Raw genomic sequence first — 25,073 nt, 5'->3', positions numbered from 1 at the left:
ACATTTTACAATCCACCAACTTAAGTATAGAAATAAAAAGTAAGTCAAAAATGCAAACATCATTTTTTTTCTGTAATTTTAAATACACTGAAGTTATTTTCATATGAATTTATATTTATGGGAGTTTTTTCTGCTAATGTTACAACAAAACAGTGGTTAAATATAAAATATATAAGAAATGAATATTGTTTTGCCAAATGACCGGCTTTACCTGAATAGCTGGTGAAAACAAGAAAATCAAAGGAATTAAAGAATACACTTATATCCATAAAGATTCATCTTTAGCAGGTGCAGGATAGATAAACACATCTCAACAAGTAACATACGGCAAAAGGCAGAGCATCAAATTTCACTATTTTGTGTTTATTCTCTTCTTGAGCTCACACACCTCAGCACTGTGTCCAGCACTTTGTGCAAGCCACAGTCCAACATGGAGAGGCTGAGTGAACCTGGTCTGGACTCTGTGGAGAAGATTCATGGTCTCAGTGATGCTGTAGAAAGAAAGAGTTCCTGCCCTGTGATCCAAATATACTCCTATTCTGGAGGACAGGGGGCCTGGGATGGGAGTGGAAATATTGTTGTGTTTGAATTCACAACTCCTGTCTGAAACTGTTAATGCCCAGGATTTGTCATTCAATCCAAATCCACATTCCTCTCTGGTCCCTCTACGGCCGATATCCTTGTATGCAACAGCTACTCCAACCATCCCGTTGCACTTCACCTCCCAGTAACAGCGTCCAGTCAGACCCTCTCTGCTCAGGACCTGCCAGCAATCAAGGAATTTGTCTGGATGACTTGGATATGACTGGTTTCTACTCATCAGTGTCACTTTTCTGTTGCTGTCACTCAGTGACAACAGTGTGTGTGCTGTATTTGGATCGAGAGTGATCTGACAAGAATATTTCAAAAATTGGTCTCTGGTTTTGGGTTCTCCTTGAGGCAGTAAAATATCAGCTTTGGTCGTTCCAACTGAGATTTTTGGCCATTCATCACTGAGAAGAGCCTTCACTTTATCTCTGGTCCGTGACACAGATGCAGTCACATCCTCAAAGTACTGCAGAGTAAGATTGTTGTAGGTGGGTACGTTTGTAGATGCACTCAGATCTGACAGTGAGGAGTAGCTTTTCAGAAAATGGAGGTGATCCTCAGTCAGTGAGAGCTGCTGCAGTTCAGTGTCTCTCCTCCTCAGATCTCTGATTTCCTGCTCCATTTTCTCCTGAAGCTCTTTGACTCTGTTCTGTTCAGCTTTTTGCTTGGATCTGATCTGCTGCTTCACCTCAGAGCTTTTTTTCTGAATGAGACTGATCAAATCTTTGAACATCTTCGCACTTTGCCTCAAAGCTTTATCAGTAGAAAGACTGATAGCCTCAACTTCCTCTTGGAGCACCTTCACATCTTTCTCTCTGTTCTGTATTCTCTGTTGGACATTTTGTCGATTTGTTTCAAGATCTTTCTGTTTCTCAGCTCTTTCTACTGCAGCTGACACTGTGACATGGTCTTTGTGTTCATCCATTAAACAAAGAAAACAGATACACTGCTGATCAGTGCGGCAGAAGATCTTCATCACCTCATCATGGCGAGGGCAGATGTTCTCCTGCAGCTTTGAAGCATCATTGATGAGTTTGTGTTTCTTTAATGGAGCTACGTTGTAGTGAGGCTGAAGGTGATGCTCACAATAAGAGGCCATACACACCAGGCAGGACTTGGAGGCTTTCCGCTTCCTCCCAGAACAGAAATCACAGGCCATGTCCCCAGGTCCAGCATAGGCATAACCAGATGAAGCAGATGTGAGTCCTGCTTTTAGATCTTCCACTAGCTCACCTAAAATGATGTTTTTTACCAGGACAGGCTGCGATGTGAAAGTCTGCCTGCACTGAGGACAGCTGTGTGTTTCCTTCTCATCCCAGCAGGTTTCGATACAAGTCATGCAGTAGCTGTGCCCACAGGGAATAGTGACTGGATCCTTTAGAAGTTGTAGACAGATGGAACACCTCAGTTTCTCTCGATACAGCTCAATTACTTGCTGCGCCATGTCTCCTCCGCTCAAACGACGTCTTACTTTCTGTTTCCAGAAAAAAGCTGTTTCATGCAGAGACACTGACCTGAGCAGATGAAAATTCTTTGCAAATTTTTTTGTTTTGCATCTTATCACATGACCGGCAGATCAGTAAAGTCTGAAGTAAATAGTCTATAAACAGGGAGGAGCTTAAAAAGGTGTGCTTCATTCCAGGAAAGGAAGTATTCAGGTTGGTGTGAAACTGAAAGTGTTTCAGATGAAAACAGAATTGTAATTGTACGTTTACATTGGAAACTGTTACTTAAGAATTCACTAGGAATACAATTAGCAATACTAAATATTAGTAACATTCAACGTTGATCCTGTTTATACCTTTTTAGAGAAATATTAAATTGACTCAAATTTGTAGGAAAAATGGACTTGTAATTGTCAAAGAATAAGAATTTTAGTACATTTAGTGTCCATTATAAAATTATGAATACTAGCAATGGATCAGAATAGACTGGAGCCAATACAAGTTTAGAATAAGCTTAACAGTTGATGTGAGACATCACTAATGCTGAAGAGTTCTTTTAAGTCTGGCTTGAAACATACAGAACATACAGATTACAGGTCAAGCATTTAACATGTAAATAACAAATATGGACCTAATTCCTTATTAGAATGCAACTTTCACATCTCTGTTTAGGTAAATGTATTATGGTTAAAAGATGCTTTGTTATCCCATAACAATTAAAACTGTTTTTTAAAGTGCTGTTCTTTCTAGAAATCATAACTGGGTTTCATAGGGACACATCCATCACAGGCGTAGACAGCCACACATTCCTCATTATAAAATGCAAACAACTACAAATGAATTATACTAGTGTAGGGACCCTTCATGTCATATTTCTCCACACCTTAAAATTAGGTAGGTTTCCTATGATGCACTGAGCATTTCTTCTTCACTCCTTTTGGGTTTCTGCACCACTACTATTTTTAACACTTAGCAGTTATTAAACTCTCTTCGGTAGTTTGCCTTTTGTCTTGTTTCTCTCCTCTCTTTTCTTTCTCCTCACCCCCAGCTAGTCATGGTGGAGAGCTGCTCCTCCCAGAACTTGGTTCTCTTGGAAACTTCCTCCTTTTATCTCCCTGCTGTTGCCAAGTGCTTCCTCATAGTGACTGAACTAAATGTGAATAAAACTGAACTGAACTGAACTGACCTGACATGAAGTCATCATGGGTATAAATATCCTGTCAACCAGCCAAATAGGTAGACATCAGCCAGAGAAGGTGAATATAGAGGACAAAAGTAGTCTGTGGGGCTGATGAGGCAAACACAATTTTTTCAGATTTTCATGCCAGTCCTACTGGGGCCCATTGCGGGCAAACAAAAACAAGAGAAACCATTTCAAAGCGGTTCTACTAGCCAGGGATGTCAGTGGACATAAATAATTGGGTGGGTATCCAAAACAAACTTTATGTAATTCTACTACAGTTAACTTATTTTAAGATGAACACTGCAATGTTTCTGTATCTCTCAAATTAAGTTATGTAAACCTTGATCATGAACTGTTGAGTTTCTTAGCGAATTGCTTTTGTTTTTGATTAGGTTTCCCAGTGCGCACTTTGCCAGGCATGTGCTGCAACAATTAAAAAACCAGCGGAACACATTCCGATAAAGGTTAGGTTCGACCATAGCAAATAATCACATTTAATCACAGAATGTTTTCATTACTTAGAAACCTACTGATTATATACTTGAAAAAATTAGAGCAGTAGACTAGCACTCTGTGTAATTTCAGTATTATTAACTTAACTATGATTTTGTTTTTAAGGTCTCTCAGCCATTTGAACTGGTTAGGATGGACCTTATTGGGAAACTTACTGAAACCAACAACGGACATCAATACATATGTGTTTTTAGTGATTATTTTACAAAATGGCCACAAGCATACCCTTTAAAGTCAAAATCAGCCGGGGAAGTGACAAACTGTCTCATAAAATTTGTCCACCAGTTCGAAGCCCCGAAAAGGATTCTTACTGACCAAGGCAAAGAATTTGTCAATTCTATAAGTACTTTAGTCTTTGGCAAAAATATGTGAACTCATATTTGAAGAATTTTTTGAAAACTGTTCAATTTCTGGTCTTTATAAATCAATTTTTCAGATATTAGTATGACAGCTTTTTATTTAAATTCTTATTGTAATGTGCTTATAGTCAGTGTATATTACTTGCTTGTGCAGCTCAACAAAAGGGTTTGCGGATTGTTAAAAATTAAAAGAAGCTTCTGCTCCCCCTTTGCTCCTCCTCCACATCCCTTCCAAGTGTACTGTGTGAGTGAGTGATTTCTATATCATGGAGACAGGAAAACAAAACCACAAGTAATTGTCCATGGGACAATGTTAAATGTCTACAGTGCGTTGTAGACATTTAAAAAGTTATGATTTTAACAAAACAGTGTGGTCAGTGTTCTTAACTTGATGTTCAACAGACATTTAAGCTCTCCATACTGTTCGCCTTTCTGTGTCACCAAAATTTAAAAACATGTTATTTGTTTTAATTGTACTTGTCCTTCAGGACATTTATGCGAATAAAAGGATGCAACGTCTCAAGGTGGATTTGTGACACAGTCAAACACCCAAAACAAGTGGACGCTACCTCATGTGGAGTCTTTGCATTGAAAATACGAGTCCTAACCGCAATACATACATATATACGAGTATACTGGAAATGTTGTGTTGTAATAAATGTTAATGACAAGAAAAGGAATATAAGATAATTACACATGGGCGATCGTGGCTCAAAGACAGTTCGTCCTGTAACTGGAAGGTTGCCGGTTCGAGCCCGGCTCGGACAGTCTCGGTCGTTGTGTCCTTGGGCAAGACACTTCACCTACCGCCTACTGGTGATGGCCAGAGGGGCCGATGGCGCGATATGGCAGCCTCGCTTCTGTCAGTCTGCCCCAGGGCAGCGTTGGCTACAACTGTAGCTTGCCTCCACCAGTGTGTGAATGTGAGAGTGAATGAATAGTGGAATTGTAAAGCGCTTTGAGGGCCCCAAAAAGCTATATAAATGCAATACATTATTATTATTACAATAGAATAAAGAAATTGATTCACAGAAAAAAAAATTCTATGAAATAACATTTACGATATTAGCCTATTTAGTCATCTTAGAATCTCTTTTTCAGTTTGCTGAAAAGATCTTGCAAAAAGAGTCAATAGACTTTCCGTCTACAAAAAAAAGGCCATAAACACACACAGGCTACAAATTGCCACCACTCTCATTTTCATCATGATGGCTGTAGAAACAAACCATATAGTTGTTTGAATGAAGTAATAGGTGCAGTAGGTAGTATACTCTGTGTGCTATTTTTTTTTATTTTTTGAAACAGATGATCTGACAAACATCTGTCATTTCCGCGGGGAAGAAGAGCATGAAACTGACAATAAATGGGTAATGACATCAAGAAAGACTGCTAAATGTTATGATCAATTCCCATAGATGATATTTTAATATTGGAATTTGTATTTATTTAGTTTTTTACAGATTCAGTGTGAGATGTGTTTGCGGTGGTTCCACCAGCTCTGTGTGAAAAGCCCACCACCAGAAGACGTGTTTATTTGTTTCGCTGGTACATCGTTGACACTAAAGGTCCGCAGCTAGTGTTCTTATGGCACACATTTTTGAGAACACACATATCTACATATATATTTGTAGATGTTAAATTAAGAAGTCGAAAAAAAAAGAAAATGGTCTCCAATGTTACTGTAGTTATTGGTTATACTGTGATTGATTTTGCAAATATACCCTTCGTGATAGCAACGCCAATGTGCATTATTGAGGAGGGGTCACACATTCTGGCAGCCGATGCCAACCAGCCTGATAATTTTTGTACCCCTCCATAACTTTTGCTGTGAAGAAGAAATCCTCTCCAAAGTTACTGTAGTTATTGGTTATACTGTGATTGATTTTGCAAATATACCCTTCGTGATATCAACGCCAATGTGGATTACAGATGGGGGAGTCACACATTCTGGCAGCTGATGCCACACAGCCTGATAAAATCGGTACCCCTCCCCAGCAGGCTATTTCAGTGTACAGTTTAAGGTAAATTGTCTTCACACAGTACATTACAATGTCACAAAACTAATATTAAATTCATCAAGTCTGCTGTTTTCCAGCTTTTACTCTTTATTTCGTCGACTGCAGATCAGTGACAAGTAGCGTACAGAACGGAGCTGGGCAAGTGGCTCCTCCTACTTTGCGCGCTCTCGTAGATGGGGAAACAATTTTTGCCGGGGGTAACTACTTGTTATGGTCTGGGTGGGTACCTGCAGGTCTCAAACAGCGGCTCCTCCTCCTTTAGGCGGAGATCAGTTGCTCCTCCCTGGCTGATCACCTGTAGGCAATTATTCCGGCAGCATATAAGACCTGCGCACTCAACCGTTCCAGTGTTGCCAACTTAACGACTTTGTCGCTATATTTAGCGAGTTTTCAGACCCCTTAGCGACTTTTTTTCTAAAAAGCGACTAGCGACAAATCTGTGGACTTTTTCTGGTGTTACTGGAGACTTATTTATGACGACTTTTTGACGTGAAAACGCGTATCGCTTTTCACGTCAAAAAGTGAAAAGCGATACTCTCAACAAGCAGCAGCTGCCGTGGGCGCCTCACCCGTGCCAAAGCGCTCACAAGCGGAGGATAGTCCTCCCCCAGCTGCTATCAGGGCAGGAGACGTTCACACCTGTGCGTCCAAACGGCAAATGAATCGCGCATGAGCGAAGCCGCTGCTCCCGCACTGACTGTAACGCAGTCAGTTCTTCCTTTACTGTTATGCTGTTTTGTGGATGACAAGGTTTAAAACTACTTATAAACACACACTCTCACACACAAAGTAACTCCATCAGAGTGCCTATTTCGGGTCACTTTTGCCGGTCCAGGCCGGGATAAAGGAGCAGGGTTGGAATTGTGACATCAAAAAAAAATAATTGCTAAAAGAAATTTAATTTGTAGTTCTAAATATAAATTCTAACTGCATTTAGGACGTTTATTACTCACTTTATGTCTCTTCCACGATGTTATTTCTCTCTCCAACAAAGTAGGTTACAATTACATTAGCATGACAAATTATGCAAATTAGGTGATGACGTCATTTGGCGACTTTTAGGACAGCCAATAGCGATTTTCCTTACTGAGGAGTTGGCAACACTGAACCGTTCATCGCCTGAGTATCTGCTATTCCCATGTTAGTCAAGTGGTCAAGTCAAGTAATTGCTTTGTCCAGAACCCGTGTGACAACTTACCTGTTTTTCTTGTCCTCAGAGGTAGCTCCTGGAGTGGAGGTCTTGCCTCCCTCATCCCCGCCTTCCTGGACCTGGGCCACCTGCTGCTGGTACGACGTTGCCAACTGGCCCGCCACTCACTTGCCTGTCTCTCCACGCCTCGACCGCATCCGGGCTTTCCGCCCCACCTGTCCCCTCCACCTGAAACCAAGTAAGGCAACTCAGTTTAACTGTGGAGGATCGCCGATTGCCTGCTGGATCCCGTTGACTGTGATCTCCTCTCATTACAGTGCCCCGGCCACTTCATAGCCCAGTTTCAACCTCTCCACTGCCTCAGCTGTTCAGCTGCACCCTAGAGTTGTCTAGGTCACACTTAGTTAACTTAGTTTTACTGCGCGCCTCTAGTGTGGTGGCGTCATGTTGTTTTGCTGGTGTTTAACTGTGGGGGGAAATAAACCTTGTGTTCACTTACCGTCTCGCTTCCGGTTTGGTTTCTGCACTTGTGTCCATCTCTGTTACCTCGTGCCGCTGGGCCGTGACACTACTTTGGCACGACACCGGTCTATGAAGCCTCCATCATCAAGATAGCAGGTGTCTTTTCTCAAATATAATATTACTTTGTTCTCGTTTATTTGGTACGGAAGCGTAGAGCTGCCACTCAGGCAAAAGAAAAATAGAAGTATATCACGTTATAACGTGAAAAGTTTATTGTTCTAACAATATACTATCATGTTAGTACAATATACTTTGCACATTTGAACAATGTAACACCTTTATAAAGGTGTTACCTTAAACATCATGAAAGTCAGAAACCTTTATAAAGGTGTTACCTTAAAAATAGGTGAAATTTCCCCCAGTGCCCAAATTAGCATGAGGTTGCCATCTAACTCTAAACTGAAACAGCTTTTTTTTGGCATATTTACATAATTAATAATTTCTCTGTGTGTGTATCCACATCGGCTTCACCTTCACTTTAGTGACTGATTGAAGAACTTCAGAAACTTCAGAAACTGCTGTTTTTTAGTCTTTATATATGTCTCCGTCATATTTCCAGATCACTACAGTGGGTTCACTGACATCAGCAAAGATGTTCCACATCTAACACACAGAAACATCGGAAACTCTCTGGCACAACCCCAGGATTTTTATGCAGCTGTAAATCTGCTCGTAAAGCAGCGGGAGGTCGCCGTGTTTCGTCACGAAGTGGGTGTAAACGGTTTCCAAAATGAGCTCACGCGCTCTCTCTGCCTCTCATTCATTGAGGAAGTTCAAAGCTGTGAGCCTGAGGGCGCGGAGTGAGACGCAGAGGTGAGTCTGAGTTCGCTTCACTGTTCGTGGCTTTTACGCAGAGAGGATGAGGAGTTTCCACCAGTATCTGCATCATTGCGAGCAGCTGGTTGGTGACTTCACTGCCCATCCACTCCCCCTGAGACCCCCTGCGTCCTGGTAAAGGACCCCGAGCTGCTGTTTTGTGTTTTTTCGCTAGCCCCTGTCACTCTGACGGGGTTTGCGCTGCTTGGGACCTTTGGCTCAGTTAGAACTAGTCAGACTTGTTCTAACTGAACAAGTCTGTTTAGCTGGTTAGCCATCAGTGACATTCTTATGTCACTGATGATGTGTCACCTGAAAAATATGGGGCGTCGTTTAAGAATTGACAGGTGTGAAGAGCAGTGAAGCATTGCAGGTTTACCTGGGAGCTGTTTTTTTGTTTTTGTTTTTTAACTTTGTAATGTGGTCTCAGAGGCTACTCCACCCAAAAACCCTAATCCAGAGGAGTCAGGAGGTCACTAGAGTAATCCCTGCTGTAGTGTAACTCAGTGCTTTGCTGATTTACTCAATTTCTGGATGCTGTAAGAGAAAGAGGCAGGAAGCAAATAAAAAAAACCACAAAACCATCAGCCAGTCACAGGACAGCAACTCTGAGCATTCAGACACGTAGACTCGGCCTGCTGAAGTTCACCCCACGCATCAGAGTGTGGAAGGAACGTGAACGTGATGTGGTTGTTGGCTCTGAGTCTGTGGGGTGCACAGAGAATCGTATAGGTCAAATGTCAGTAAAACAGGATGTCCAGAGGACGCGTCTGCAGCACCTGTGTGACGTTCTCAGGTCAACACGGGCCAAAAGACTCCCTCACCTTGCTGAATTGAAGGAGCGAATTCAAACAATTCTGGACGCAGACGGCCATCGAGACCAGAAAAAGCACTATAAAGAGCTAATTATAAAAGAATAACATAATAAAAACAGATAAAAATATCTTAATGAATGAATGACTATTACAATAAACCTCATTGGATGTTGGACTGACAGTGTGATTACTTTGTCTGCTGATTTCCAAGACTTGGGAGATTTTTTTTTATAAAAAGGATAAGATGTATGTTTTCTAATAGCGAAGTGTTAGGTTTATTAATAATGACTTCTGAGGGTTATCACAGTGAGCAAAATTTTACTTTTCTGACTTTTACTGTAAAATTGTAAGTAGTTGCAGGCAGTTGCTGTGAAATCGATTGCTGATACCTCTCGGGGAACAACATATTTTTCCCCTCGTGAAAGGATCACTGAGGCTCATGCTAGGTGAAAGAGATAAAGGTGTTACCTTAAAAATCATGAACTAACCTCCGAGCGCAGTAAACCTGGAAAAAGTGCAATACAAACAGAAACAGTTCACTGTTAAATGAAAAGCTGTGTCTAACTGCTGAAACCACAATGTTTCAAAAGGTGCAACTTTTTGCATTTTTACCGCAGCACCATTTCTGAGATCAATTCTGCCTATCAACACCTAGCAAACCACAGCAGAATATACATTGTCCAAATTAGCGTGAGGTTGCCATCTGACTCTAAACTGAAACAGATTTTTTTGGCATATTTACATAATTAACTTCAGTGTTCGTGTTCATTACTGTGTATTACCTCTGTGAAATAAAATAAACATAATCTGCCTGTGACATGACCCGTGGAGCTGCTAATGAAAAGTTAGCATGCTAGATTTAATCTAAACAGATCATTCAGGTAACATGTTTCAGCCATGGAGTTTATTTTAATGATTATTTGATTCATCTGCAAGCTTCTTCATGCAACTGAAAGAAAAGTATCTCAAAATTTCAACTTGCTCCTCAGTAAGTAGAAATTTACACATATTTTGGGTGCTGGATAGCAACAAGCGTCCACTTGATCAGTTGATTGTGAGTGTGGTAAAAATACTTTTTTCCCCCCAGTGTTTTAATTCCCTTTTTAAAAAATCCCCAAAACTGTATCAACGAAAACTGTGGTCCAACAGTTGAGGCTGTGGTTGTTACAGCCCTGATATCCTCTCATTTATGTTTTTAGTGTTGTACAAATTAGACATGCAGCAAAGTTGTTTTCAGAGGCAAAGAGTCCATCCTTACTTTCCCATTTTATATGAACAGTAACCACAGAAAAAGACCAGTCAGGTTTCACGAACAATCATTGTGGTTATGGCACGGCTCAAATAAATGCAGACCACCAACACGTACCATAAACTCACGGGCACGTGAGATGCTGTAGCGTTGACTCTGGGAAAATTAGTCTGCAACTTAAAAATCATTGATTGATTTTTTTTTTTTAAACCTGTCAGGGCAACAACGGGGCAAAGTCTCAGAAGACGTCATATTATCTTTATTTCTTTAATTTTATCACACAAGCAAATGGCGAGTCCAACATTCAGATAACCAAGAAAGCCAAAATGAGCGGCGACACCGCCACCCTGCACCTGGACGGCATCCCTCCGGACGTGCTCAGTAAGGTATGTGTCACCTTGTTGTATGTATGTTTTTTTGTGGTAGAGACAGTATTCGATAGATAACTAGCAAAAACCCAACCTGCAGGCAGTTGTTGCCAGGCCTGCAGCATATGTTCGTCTCGTACACGTTTAAAACACAGAAGTCTGTTTTAATTTATCATGTTGTTGTTTTTTTATATTCTTTATATCACTTTATAAAGTCACACGCCATAAACACCAAACACATAAATCATGAATACATATTTTATAGTTTTTCTTTGCAAGCTAGATATTTATTTTATACAACAACATAATAATTACAGGCACTTTTAGCTTTGCTGTCTCATGAACATTTATTTAATTATGTGACCACACATTCCAGTGATCCCAAAGTCCCACTGCACAACAATGTAAATGGTAAATGGTAAATGGCCTGTATTTATATAGCGCTTTTAATAGTCCCTAAGGACCCCCAAAGCACTTTACATATCCAGTCATCCACCCATTCACGCACACATTCACACACTGGTGATGGCAAGCTACATTGTAGCCACAGCCACCCTGGGGCGCACTGACAGAGGCGACATGTACATGTAACGTACATGTCACCATTCATTTTGAGATTAGTTATATAGAGCTTGATAATCCTGGTCTAGGCAATTTATTTAGTACATTTGATTGCGATTTAGTCACACATCTAAGATGAGTTTTGGAAGATACACTTGCATATATATACACTACGATCAACATGATAAGGTTCAGTGAACACAGGATATATGTTTTATTTCTGCATGTTGGCATGCTAATTAATGAGAATACAGCATTAAAAAGTCCCTGTGCAGATACAAAACCAATTAAATGTATTTTATTGGTTATTAACAGTAATTATAAAATACCTTTTAAAGTAAATATCACCTTAAAGGTTCCTGCATGTTTGCTCAGTCTGACGTTATGGTTTTAGCCTCTTATTGCACTATTCAGAAGGGAAAATCCAAAAGCTTGAATCACATGATGATGATGATGATATCTTGTCTTTGCAGATAACTTGTCAGAAACTAAAGAATTTAACACTTTAAATGTGCTGAGCAAAGCTACCAAAGTTTATTGAGAATTCATCAGAAAATTCAGGCTAGCTTAAGTCACAGGGATTCTTCTTTCGGTGAAAAATGATCCAGCTGTAGTCTTACACATTACCACAGCTGCTAGCATTGCTCAGTGAGGTTCAGCATCAGGCTTCAGGGCTGGAAAATGAAGCCAGCGCTCTCAGGACCACTCAAAGACTCGTACAGCCTGGTACCAAGTATCTTGGACATTGAAGAAAGGAGAGTCCATAAAGTATGTGTGCTTAAATATCTGTGTTTGTCTACAGCAGTGTAAAAAATGAAAATGGGCATAAAAATGGGGCTAAAATCACATGAAAAACCAACATTCCCGTCTCCCTGAGTGGCAAACAGCAGTATAATAATCTTCACACGAAAGCACGAAACACTCGTTACACAGACGTAAACAGAGCAGGTGAATATTTAAAGCACACAAAGAACAGAAAGTAGCTGCAAGCTGCCGCAGACCATTAGTGAAGTCCTCTTTACAGCTGAGTGAAATCTTGACAGAGGTCAGGAAAAAACAGGAACAAAGAATCATATTTTTTCATTTGTCAGATTTATGGTCAGTCATTGGTTTACTAACTTTAATCATGACTTTATGTATTTCATCATTTTTAAAGTGACAACTTTCCGTTTTTCAGCTGCAACTTCATGAATAAGAAATCAGAGCCAAACCTCCTAATTTCCACAAAACTTCCATCTCACTTGTGTTCGTGACAAGCAGCACAATCGCTGTTGTGAGTTTGTTTCTTTTTATGAGGTTTTTAAGGGCGAGGCTCTGATGACTCCCACGATGATCGCCAAAGACAGTCACCAAGACTAAAGGTTTCAGCAACCTTCGGTTTACTGGTCCACGATGCTGGCGACTGATCCCTGACAATAATAAGCAAAACAAACCAAACGTGACTAAACTAATATAAAAAACACCGGTTTGTTCCAGGATGAAATCAGTCAGCCAGTAAAGTTGAATTGATCCTCTAAAGTATCTGTGCCAGAAGAAAAATCTGAGTATTCACCAGATGAGGAGTTAAAAGAATATTAGAAATAGTATTTCGGGACCATAACGGACATCTAAGGAAAAAGTTTAAGTTCACAGTCAGAAAACAATGAAATAAAGGAAACTCTAAGACCACAGCAAAAGTGTGACTCCAAACTCTTGAAAATTTGAGGGAATTTCTCTGAATTGTTACTCAGTTCAATTCAGTTTTACTTGTATAGCACCAAATCACAACAACAGTCACCTTGGGGTGCTTTATATTATATATAAGGTAGAGAGAAAACCCACTGAGCGAGTGCTTTGGTGACAGTGGGAAGGAAAAACTCTTTTTAACGCTTTTAACAGGAAGAAACCTCCAGCAGAACCAGGCTCAGGGAGGGGAGGAAAACATGACTGAAAAGAAGAGAAGAGAGCCAGATATTAATAAGAACTAATAATTAAATTCGGACTGGTGTATAGAACAAACACTCAGTGCATTGTGGGAAGCCTAAAGGAGCGCCCTGTTGGGGTGATGTGGTGCCACAAAGTCTTAAAGATAAGATGGAGAGGAAAGGAAGACCTCCGAGAAGATTTAAATTCTCAGTCAGGAAATACAGAAATGAGGGAAACTCTGAGACCAGCGCCACAGAAAAAATATGGCTCCAATGTTAAACATGAACTAAGAGCAAAGTCATGAACACATCCACCCTCAGGTTGTTAACTCACAACGATGTCTCCAAGTCGAGGATTTCATCTTCCAGGAATGCGTTCCTTTTTTCCGGAGCGTTTACTTTACTTACGGAGCTTTGTTTTTGCAGAATCATTTGTTTTATCAATAATTATCAGAACGACCACGGCTCAACCTCTGGAGCTGAATAAAGGAGTGCTGCAGTTCCTCTACCGTCCATGTCAGGCTCCAGCAGTCAGTCAGAAACTGCCGTGTTAAAACCTTTTGTCAGAAATAAACATGTCCACATGTAGCTTCTAGCCTTCATCGCTTACGATGTTTGGGGCATTTTTAATAGATTCTCTGACTAATATTACTGTTTCAGACCATTCTGAAGTTCGTGCTTCAGTTTCAGTGAGTAAAATTCACACATTAATTAGTCTGTTACTCGGCACAGCTTTGACTCCAACGTTTAATCCACACTTTTGGCTTCAAAAGGCCTCCATGTCAACCAGCAGGTCTCACTGCCGTGTCTCACTGAAGCTTCAAAGTATGCAGAACCTGTCCAGAACATGTATGCGCTCTACATACATACATACAGCACAAACGCTGTTACACAGACACGTAGGCTCTATGTGAGAGAATAGAAAGGCACCGAGAAAATCAGCAAAGCAAAAACGTATAATAGCTATAATAGCTGTACCTGAGCCACACGATGAATTGAACACATGAATCGCCGAGTGAAAATATGTTTAACTCAGTCATCGTGGTGTTGGCTTGGCTTCTCCGCTTCCTCTGAGCGCTGAATTTCCTCGACTGCCACAAAAGTGGTAGCCAAACCCGAAACACCCTGAGCCATTTTACGACAGGAAACACCTTAGCTAACAACAACTTAACAACTAAGCTGTAGTGCCTCTTCACTTCACTGTGCAATTACCTTTTGTGCAATACTTTTTGTTAATAATCAGCGGTGCAATAGACTCCATACTCGAAATGTGCAATTCACTTGTATTTTTATTTTTATTCCTATTTATTCTATTTATCCCCTTTGTATATTTTATCTATATATGTCTTTGTATTTATATATATATATATAATATTCTGTAACTCTGTAACTTCTGTCAGTGCTGTGCTTTTTTGGAAACCAAATTTCCCAGAGGAACCCACCCGAGGGATTAATAAAGTTTTATCTTATCTTATCTCTTATCGTTCCTTCCTGACTCGCTGTGCAGCCACAGTGCCAGCGACTGGTTTCATCTTCATCACTTCCTGTGGCACAGCTGTGAGAAGCCAGTGTTGAGGCTACAGAAGAAATATTAAGCTAGGAGGTGTCCGGTTACTTTTGAACCACAGTGGTTTCAAGTTTATTTTAAATTGAATGAAGCACATAAAACTTTAGTTTCACTTCCAAATGTTGAATGTCCTCCCGGCTAAACATTTACTTGTCAGAGTCTCGATGGAGGAATGAAGTCAGCCTCGTCTGTTGGGAGGGGGGAACCCAGAAACGAGCATGTGAAGGCACGAGGACAGTGGAGGAGAATAAACTTTGTCACAGACAAAGAGGAGGCAGACACGTTTGTATCCCTGTTTCATGGCAGCATCTGATCCTGGGACAAAGTTTAACTCAGAGAAAGAGAATCTCCAACCGTGGCTGCTGTTTAGGTTTATATCAGATTCATTTCTTACTGTGAATCAATCATTTAAACACTGATAACCGTTTGATACAGCAGAGAAGATGAGCTCTAAACGTAAAGTTAAACTTCTACACAGCCACACAGATTGATTACTGCTTTAGACCTTTAAAAGTTTCTTAAAGTAACAAACATAAAACTCAGAACCACTATGATCACATTTATCTGAGAACCTCTTTGTTTGTCACGTAGCTTCAGGAACTCCGACTGAGGGTCTGATAATTCAGAATTTGTTTCATCTCGTCAGGACGGAGCTGCATCGGCAGGGCTGTCGCCATCTTGTGGTTAAACGTGGTTCAACGACGCAGTTGCCTCGTTTGGGTTTCCCTCGAGGGCACTGACGTGTGGGCGGTGTTGACACCCTGAACACCTTTATGTCTTTATGCTGTTCACGTGACACAGCCTCCCTCTGCAGGTGGAGATGTACCTGCAGCCTTTCCAGCTGTCTCCGGAGACGCTGCAGGAGGTTTCGGCTTGGCTCAAGAAGGATCTGATCCGAGGTTTAGAGAAGCACTCGCACCACAATGCGCCCGTCAAGATGCTGCCCACCTTTGTCAGGGCCACGCCTGATGGGACGGGTAAGGACATTTTCAGATAAAAGTCAAAAACAATAAAACATAAAAAAAAGAACTGTGTGGTTTACCCTCCGGCTGCTCCGGCGACCGTGGCTCAGGGGGTTGGGAAGCGCCTCTGCAACCGGAAGGTCACCAGTTCGATCCCCAGGCTCTCTGTCCTGGTCGTTGTGTCCTTGGGCAAGACACTTTACCCTACTAGTGTTGGCCAGAAGGGCCGATGGCGCAATATGGCAGCCTCGCTTCTGTCAGTCTGCCCCAGGGCAGCTGTGGCTACAACTGTAGCTGCCTCCACCAGTGTGTGAATGCGAGAGTGAATGAATAGTGGCATTGTAAAGCGCTTTGGGTGCCTTGAAAAGCGCTATATAAATCCAATCCATTATTATTATCATTATTACACATGCTCACACCACGTGAGGCCTGGAGCTACAGTCCAGATGTGTCCTAATGATTAAGCTCTGTGACTGTTTCTCTTAAAATTAAGACATTTGTGACTTTACATGCGAGGAGATTGACTTTAAATTCAGTCTCTATTTAACATGGAGCTAGTAAAGAGAAGCCAGTATGAGAGAATGATGATATCTTATAGTTCCTGTTTGTACTCCTGCTGCTGCGTTTGGAGGCTTTATAGGAACTATTATCCTCATAATAAAGCTTTACAGTCGTCCAGCTTAGAAGTAATAAATGCATGAACTAGTTTTTGACAGGCTGTTTCTAATTTAGATATTGTGCAGATAAAAAAGCAGTCCTACATATTTGTGTTTTATGTGCACACTGGGACAAAGCTGACTCCCCACTGCCACATGCAGTGATTGGGTTTTTGTATCAGTGCAAAGATTAATGTTTAAGGCTTCAGTCGTCTTCACGTGGCTACAGTAGAAGAACCCTAGACAGCTAGCTGCTGATGTGGTGAATCTAAGCGGTTAAAGCTTAAATGGCTGTGGGAGGGTTTTCAGTGATTCGCAGATCGAACAGTTGTTGGCCGGGAGGTGAACGGGGTCTGACAGCATGTCTGCATTGGCACTGCAGCAATGATGAAAACACTCAGAGTAATTCACAACTTCCTCCACTTTAGATTGTCAGAGACCTGTGCAGGGAAATAAAAGGACAGTATTATAATCATAAAGGCTATAATCATATTTTAAAGATGGCTTCCTGTAACTAAATCTTCATCATGCGGTCGGCAGAGAAAGGCGACTTCCTGGCGTTGGATCTGGGAGGAACAAACTTCCGTGTGCTTCACGTCCGTGTGGAGGAGGAGGCGCAGGAGGTTCTGAATATGGGCAGTCAGATCTGCACCATACCACAGGACATGATGCTGGGAACCGGAGAACAGGTGACACAAATACACACTGAAGGAAATCAAAGCAAACGAAGCGTGCAAATCCCCAAAATTCACGTCTGTCTCTGTGCAGCTGTTCGACCACATCGCCACCTGTCTCGGAGATTTCCTTGAATCTCATAACCTGAAGGGTCAAACTCTTCCTCTGGGCTTCACCTTCTCCTTCCCCTGTGAACAGCTGGAAATCGACAAGGTCTCTCACACACACACACACACACACACAGTGTAAATACACAACAGTGACCTGTGTGTTTTTGGCTGTTTGAGGAGACATCAGCAGTGTAGCCTGTAGCTGGTTAGGCTGTTCATGGTTTTAAAGGTGGTTTAGATGAGTTTTTAGAAGGAAAATAAAATTATCAGAAATAATCACAGAGACAGAAAACTATCACAAAAGTGCAGAAAACATAAACAAAGAGACAAAACCTAAAAAAATACCACAGAGATCCAAGAAGGGTGACCCTTAGAGACCCTGGACTCTCCCCGGGGTTTCTGTGCCTCCTCCTGCAGTCAGTCCTCATGTTCACGGCGATGTCACTGATAGATTCTGTAAATTGTGTTTTTCTGCACAGAGCATTCTGATCCGCTGGACCAAAGGCTTCAACTGCTCCGGGGTGGAGGGGAAAGACGTGGTCCAGTTACTGAAAGAGGCCATTCAAAGGAGAGGGGTCGGTCCAAAAACACCAGAAATCACATTCATGTGTTTCAGCTCTGGCCTGCAGAGCCGTTCTTCCAGCTGCAGCGTTTTAGTGTTTTACCCTTCAGCACAATGTTTCTTTATACACACACACTCGGTGACACTGCATACAGTGCAGAGCAGACTTGTATCTCATTGCTGTTTCAGTTGATGCTAACTCACTCATGATGTTCGAGCATCAGAATAACTGCAGCTTGTTGTGATGCGCGAATCATGAACGAATTGTTCAATACTCGAGAATCACTTTACTGACTCGTGAATCATGATTCACAAGCCCAACTGACTCACTGACTCATCCCTGTTGCTGTTAGCAGCAATATATCTATCTTATAATTAAAATTGTGGAGAAAAACACAACATCCAGTATCTTAACAAAAAAAATTCTGCTCTGAACTGGAAGAAAAAACCCTGAGTAGAAGCTCACATCAAGACAATAGCTCCTCGGTTCACAGTAGAATCGCTCTGCTAACATGCTACAGCACATTTGAGCTACTCACCCCCTCCCTCCTGGCTCACAGCTTCTTCTTCTCCTTGGTAGGCAACCAATGTTAAGGCGCATTACCGCCCCCTGGCTCACAGCTCAGTGGACATTTAGATGAGAAAATATATATTTGACACATTTAAGGAAAATACTAATAAAATAAAAATAAACAAAATAAATGTTTATTAAGCAATTTTGATAGGAAATTGCTTAATTTTAGAAATGTTTTTGCTATTTTTTGCTCTATAAAATAGTTGTTTTCTTTTAGAATCACTCATCTTAGCAGTAGGATTTACATGAAAAGAGAAACAAATTAAGTTTGAGTGAAAATGTACATTTTTTGCACTCTCTGGTCAACTGACTCAGTGAATCAAATGACTCAAAAACCCGATTCGATTCAGTAAAAAGAATCATATTTACCATCACTAGCAGCTTGTATACCAGCCACGAGTGCAGAAGCAAAGCTACAAAAGAAATCTGTCATTGTCTAAAAAGACGTGGACTTAACTGTAAGGGATAAAATCAGTAGCACCACATGCTGATGTGCTGACAGAAAATGTTATGTTAAATTGTTTGTGGGCCTCATATTTGAATCGGCGAGTAATTCTTCCCACTTCATCTCTCTGTGAATGCTGCTGAGGTGCAGATTAAAAGCAGCGTGGCACTTTCTCTCTCTGTGTAGGCAGGATATTTGTGAATAGGCGAGATATAAATGCACCTGTCTGCCTGTCTTCTTCTCTGCAGGACTATCATATTGGCTCGGTTGCCATGGTGAACGATACAGTGGGAACGATGATGAGCTGCGGCTACAGGGACCAGAGCTGTGAAATCGGCATGATCATTGGTAACCATAATTTCAATAAGTAAAGAACTCTGGGATGTCTTTGTCTGTGTTTGTCTGTGTTTGTCTTTGTTTGCCGTTATTGTACAGCACTTTAATCAGCCATGCTGTTGTGCTTTATAAATAGAGTGGGACGGTCCTCAGATAAACCTCACATCTGTCTGACTGAGCTGTGTTTGCCTGCACCCCCCGAACACACTGACAAGATGATGAGTAGTCGGTTTATTGAGGTCATAGATAAATTACTGAATTGATAAAACATCCACAACAAAGACATAAAAGCAGCTATATAGATACACAAAACAACCACAAAGAGACGCAAAGCAGAAAAAAATTACTCCTAAAGAGCCACAGTCACAAGAAGGCAAGAAGTACACAAACATGAAAACATGAAAGTCTTTTTACACAAGATGGATTCAGCCTCTGGGTTTTAAAAATAGAATTGCAGTCCTTCTAATCACCAGCAAGGGGAGATGTCTTTGTTTTTACGAAGAAGGCAAATTGGATAAAAGTCATTGAAAAGATGGCCCTTTGACCCCTTCACCTCAGTAAAAAGTTTCCTGACAAGGTTTTTCTTCTCAGTCACCATTTTTAAATCTCACTGAAGACAAAATTATCTAAATGATGGTCCCTAAAGAAAAAAATAAGTACCAGGCTTACATTAAAAGCTACAGTTCACGGATCTACTTTATAGTATTATAAAGTAGATGTTATTTGTAGTACTGTAATAGCAAGTTTTAGACCCAGAAATAGTGATATTAGAGTATGATTTGTGCTTTGGTTATGATGCTTCTTGGCTCAGAATCCCAGACAAGCCCCCAAATTTACTCGAACAACAGAGAATGATGTCACAGTAGCTACAATGTTTTTTACACAGATGCAGCAGCTGCTGTCTGAGCCAGATGTAGTCTGAATGACAAGTGACATCTGCCCATTGGTGAAGGAGTCACAGAACGCTGTGGCCCACAAATGTACATATTTGCAATATTTGGGCCAAACATTCATTGCTATATCTGGAGGGCTTCCTCCAAGACCTAGATTTAAATTTTTATATTTTAAAATATCATAAAATTATATTTTAATTTTATGACATTTTGGGGTCAATTTGGAGTAGCAAATAATTCCCTTTTATTATGATTTTGACTCTTCTAAGCTGCTAAATGCTTCGCGGTATAATCTAAACAACATTTTCCTGCAGGTACAGGAACCAACGCCTGCTACATGGAGGAAATGACGAATGTGAAGGGTATTGAGGGTGAGGACGGACGGATGTGCATCAACACGGAGTGGGGCGGCTTTGGGGATGACAAATCCTTGGATGACATCCTGACTGAGTTTGACGTGGAGGTGGACAAGACCTCCATCAACCCTGGCGTGCACATGTATGTTTCACAACTATTCAGAATCATAACACACCTCTCCCGTTCATGTGATCAGCTTCAGATAAGTCTTTCATACAACTTCTATACAATAATTTTTGGCTACAGCAGAAGTTAGAAACTGATAGCTAATGTTTGTGAGAGTTTCTGTCCTGATTATGTGCGTTCTCCTGTAGCTTTGAGAAGATGATCAGCGGCATGTATTTGGGAGAAATCGTTCGACTGGTGCTGGTGAAGATGACCAAGGACAAGCTGCTGTTTAAAGGACAGATATCGGAGGCATTGGGGACCCGAGAACAGTTTGAGACCAAGTTTATCTCTGAGATTGAGGAGTGAGTCTTTTGCTTTTTCCTTGTTTCTAGCAGTCTCTCCTGGTCTTTATTATCTAACCACTTTGTCTGGTGCTCAGGCCGGACAGCGGTTTGGAGAACGCCATGAAGATTCTGACTGAGTTGGGTCTGGATTGGGATCCGATCGACGCGTCTGTGGTGCGCCTGGTCTGCTACACTATCTCCTCACGCTCTGCCCATCTCTGTGCTGCCGCCCTGGCAACCCTCGTCAACCACATCCGTAACAACCGCAAACTGGACCATCTAAAGACCACTGTCGGGGTGGACGGGACAGTGTACAGAAAACACCCCACGTAAGAGGCATTTGGTGAACAGAGCAAAGACATTTGAACATTTAACCAAACTTCACTTGGTTTACTGATATTAAGTAACCAGTCTTTTTCTAATAGTCTTTTCTTTAATACTTAAACATTATTTGGAAAGATTGTACAGAGTACACTTTTAATGACTTTAAAAACAAGAACTGAGTGCACTATTCTGTACATTCAGGTTCAGATATATTCATACACTCCCATTAATACTAGGTTAAGTCTTCTTTAGCAAGTTGTACTTTGATCAGACACTTTTAGTAGCCGTCAACAAGCCTCTTCCATAACTCTGGTTGAATATTTGATCACTTTTCTTGAGTTAGAGTTCATAGTCCATAGTTCAAGCATAGTCCATATTTTCAGTAGGGTTGGCGTCAGGGCTTTTGGAAGGCATTTCCACAAGTTTAATATTAGCCTCCTTTATTCATCCCGTAAACAATTTTGATGTGTTTGGATAAATATATGTACTATGTAAGTAATTTTACATTGTGTATGTCCACCTTTAAATATCTTTAGGTAAATATAATTCGATTTTTTTTTTTTGATTGATTGATTCGTAATTTATTTCAACATGTGAACAATATACAGGTACGTTTAGAAAAGAAAATAAGAGAGAAAAAAAATACTATGCAAAATACATACAAAAAAAACGTTCTGATTAATTTACATGTTGAAAGGGAGTGGGAAGAAGTTAACACTTATTTAATCCCACCCCTTTGCCATAAATTATCAGTTAATATTTAGTCAGCTTCCTTACTGATATAATTTGTAATAAAAATATTGAACCGATTTCCGATATACTATATACTATAATATTACATCATGAATTTTTAAAAAAAAAAAATTTAAATAGAGACATTCACTTAATTTCAATATTTTCCTTTTCTTTATAGTTTGAGATCATATTTTTATAACTCTTTTTGAACAGTTTTATGTTTGGACATTGTTTTAATTCCATATTCAGACTGTTCCATAGTTTCACTCCATGAACAGAAACACAAAAGCCTTTTCTTGTAGTACGTACCTTCCCTGTTTTGAAGTTACAAAAACCCCTTAAATTATAACTTCCTTCTTTCAAAAAAAAAACATACTCAGAATATTACCGGGCAGTTCTTTATTTTTTGCTTTGAATAGAATTTGTGCTAAATTGTAATTTAAAATAAAATTCCATTTAATTTCAGGGGAATGATACGGGTAGTCCTAGGCTGTATTATGAAGCGCTTGTCCATGTGGGACGCTGCAAATTTCAGTCAAGCTTGAAGGAGGAACTTCTTTCTTGGTCGACACCCTTTCAGTTGATGGACATATAAAATTGACCTCACTGTGGACAGTGACGCTGGTGCTTCAGCAGTTTGGTGGTTGTTGGGTTGTTCCTGAACATCCTGACCAGGTTTCCCTCTTCTGAGGGGGACAGTTTGCATATTGTTTCAGACCCTCAGCAAAGTGGAGACACATTGAGCTGATGATCTCTGAATCTGCAGTTATTTAGAAATGGCTCCAAGAGAACATCCCAACCTAGATTTCCTAACTTTCATAGACTTTCCCATTGTTCTGAGTATCGGTCAATCCAGTATCTGCTGTCAAATCCTTTTTATTCTGGCAAAGAGAAACTACCAATTGTTATCACTATATCGATAGGCCTTGACTTAAAAGACACTGTAGTACCTTCAGGACCACATTTGGGTGTATGCATAGATTTGAGCCTGTAGCTATAATTTTGACCTTGTGTAGATTAGTGAAATCCATTTCTTGTTTTGTTTTTGTTTTTTTGCAACTCATTAAACGGCGAAATCTGGCAGTTCTATCCTTTAAACACCTCCCTCTCTCTTTCCTTCCTTTTCCAGCTTCAGCAGTAAGCTCCAGAAGGCGATGTGCCTGCTCGCCCCTCAATGTGACATCACCTTCCTCATCTCAGAGGACAGCAGCGGGAAGGGCGCTGCCATGGTAACAGCTGTGGCACAGAGGCTGGCTCACCAGTCCTGACTACTAGAGGAGAGCGACGGTGAGGACAATGAAGAGGAGGAGGAGAAGGAAGAGGGTCAATAATGTATTTTTGACCAATCTATGCCTCAGTGCAACTGCAACTGTTCATATAATGTGAAGAGGTGGAGCGAATCTTCCGGTATTTTATCATGTTGAGATTTTATTAGAAAAGAAGTAAAAATATGTTGATCAGAGTATTTAAAGTACAAAAACTTACACAAGGCTCACCGAAAAAGGTATTAAAAAGTAAACGATGTGTCAAAAGGAGGCGATTTAAAGTCATTTTATAGATCGCTATGGAGATTTTGATCCATTAAAAACCTATTTATTAATAAGGGGAATAGCTTCGGGGGGATTTGTGGTGGCAACAATTCCTAAAAATAAGGGTTGTTATATCACTGCAGCAAGGGGCGTACACTCCAGGGGGGGCTGAGGGGCCCCCTATTGCTGGTTAAAGACAGTGTTTTCCTCCTCAGTGTGTCACTGTGAGTATAACTCAGTAATGTTAAATAATAATAATAATAATAATAATAACCACTGAAAGCTGATGTTCTGATTGTATAACAGGATATTTTAAAGTTAAAAAAATGGACAGTTTACAAGCCTTAATGTGTGAAAATGATGTTGATGAAAATCGGGCTAAAGGGACAGGAACAATTCAGAGCTTCCCTGAGAAATGTCACGTTTTTAAGATTATTTTTTATTAACATAAATCTGTGACAGTTGTCAGCACATATGGTGGTACAAGGCAAGAAAGAGTGGAATAAATAATTTGCCTTTTTTAATTTCCTCAATCTCAATAAATAAAAAACAAAAGACTAAGAATTATCAGAGAAATGCATCATTTGCTGCTTGGTGAGATTTCCAGTCATCCTGAACATCAGTGATCTGTTTGTGTCCAAGTAAAAGATAACAGATGCTTCAGTCTGATGCAGAAAAGAGGGAGACAAGAATATTTGTGAAATGTGTTTTGAAGGTGCCAAAAATCCTCCTCTTTTTAAAAAAAAAGGGGGAATAAAGAGTTTATGTACAAAAAACCACAGAAGAAGAGCTGCAGCACAATGTGCACTAAAGCCAGTGAATAAATAAAAATGTTAAACCGTCCAATCAGAGTGAAGCCTGTGTGTTTTCATTACTGATGCTGTGGTGCTGATGACAAATAAAAAGGTGAGAAGGAAACTACTGCGAAGAAGCCTCGCTGTGCTAATGCTTATCTGACAAATAAGAGGCTGGAAAATTGGCCAGTAGGTATGATTGAACAGGTGAAATCAGTGACCTTTGACCTCAATGAAGTAACATCATGAACCAAAGAGAATATGTGAGGAAATGCCACAGTGCACAGACTGCTTAAGTAAAGAGACGGTGGACGTTGTTGATGTCAGCAGAAAGATCATCTCATCTAAACGTACACTCAAACACTAAACACTGCTGCAAACGAAAGAAGCAAAGAATCCGTCAGAGAGAAAAATCATTCAACATTTTTAAAACACAGCTTTATGTTTGAGACACTCCAGCATAGGTTTCCACCTGTTTCTGCTGCTCTCCCTCTCATTATTAAAATGATTATGTTTCAGTTACTACAGTAAAGGCACTTGCTTTAGCTTTTCTTTTTTTTGTCTGAAGGCCATTCAGACACTTTCATCTGCTGTTTTTAAAAGCACGCTGC

The 25,073-nt window shown here is 40.5% G+C and overlaps 2 protein-coding genes across 2 annotated transcripts; one reads left to right on the top strand and one right to left on the bottom strand.

Annotated features, from left to right (window-relative positions):
* Positions 1-92: 92 nt before the first annotated feature.
* On the bottom strand, positions 93-5,793 carry LOC146510278 (tripartite motif-containing protein 16-like). Its single transcript, XM_085174120.1, has one exon. It carries the CDS (start codon positions 2,030-2,032, stop codon positions 353-355), a length of 1,680 nt encoding a protein of 559 aa, XP_085030246.1. The 5' UTR covers positions 2,033-5,793; the 3' UTR covers positions 93-352.
* A 2,667-nt stretch (positions 5,794-8,460) lies between these two features.
* On the top strand, positions 8,461-24,785 carry LOC146510277 (hexokinase-2-like). The gene is made up of 10 exons (XM_085175302.1): positions 8,461-11,044; positions 15,873-16,035; positions 17,217-17,365; positions 17,445-17,564; positions 17,941-18,036; positions 19,291-19,390; positions 20,586-20,769; positions 20,943-21,098; positions 21,176-21,409; positions 23,269-24,785. Exons 1-10 carry the CDS (start codon positions 10,985-10,987, stop codon positions 23,405-23,407), a joined length of 1,401 nt encoding a protein of 466 aa, XP_085031428.1. The 5' UTR covers positions 8,461-10,984; the 3' UTR covers positions 23,408-24,785.
* Positions 24,786-25,073: the final 288 nt, after the last annotated feature.

This window comes from Neolamprologus multifasciatus, chromosome 10, assembly GCF_963576455.1.
Source record: "Neolamprologus multifasciatus chromosome 10, fNeoMul1.2, whole genome shotgun sequence".
NCBI lineage: Eukaryota > Metazoa > Chordata > Actinopteri > Cichliformes > Cichlidae > Neolamprologus > Neolamprologus multifasciatus.
Note: the sequence above shows the minus strand (reverse complement) of the source record. Positions and strands in the feature narration are given on the sequence as shown.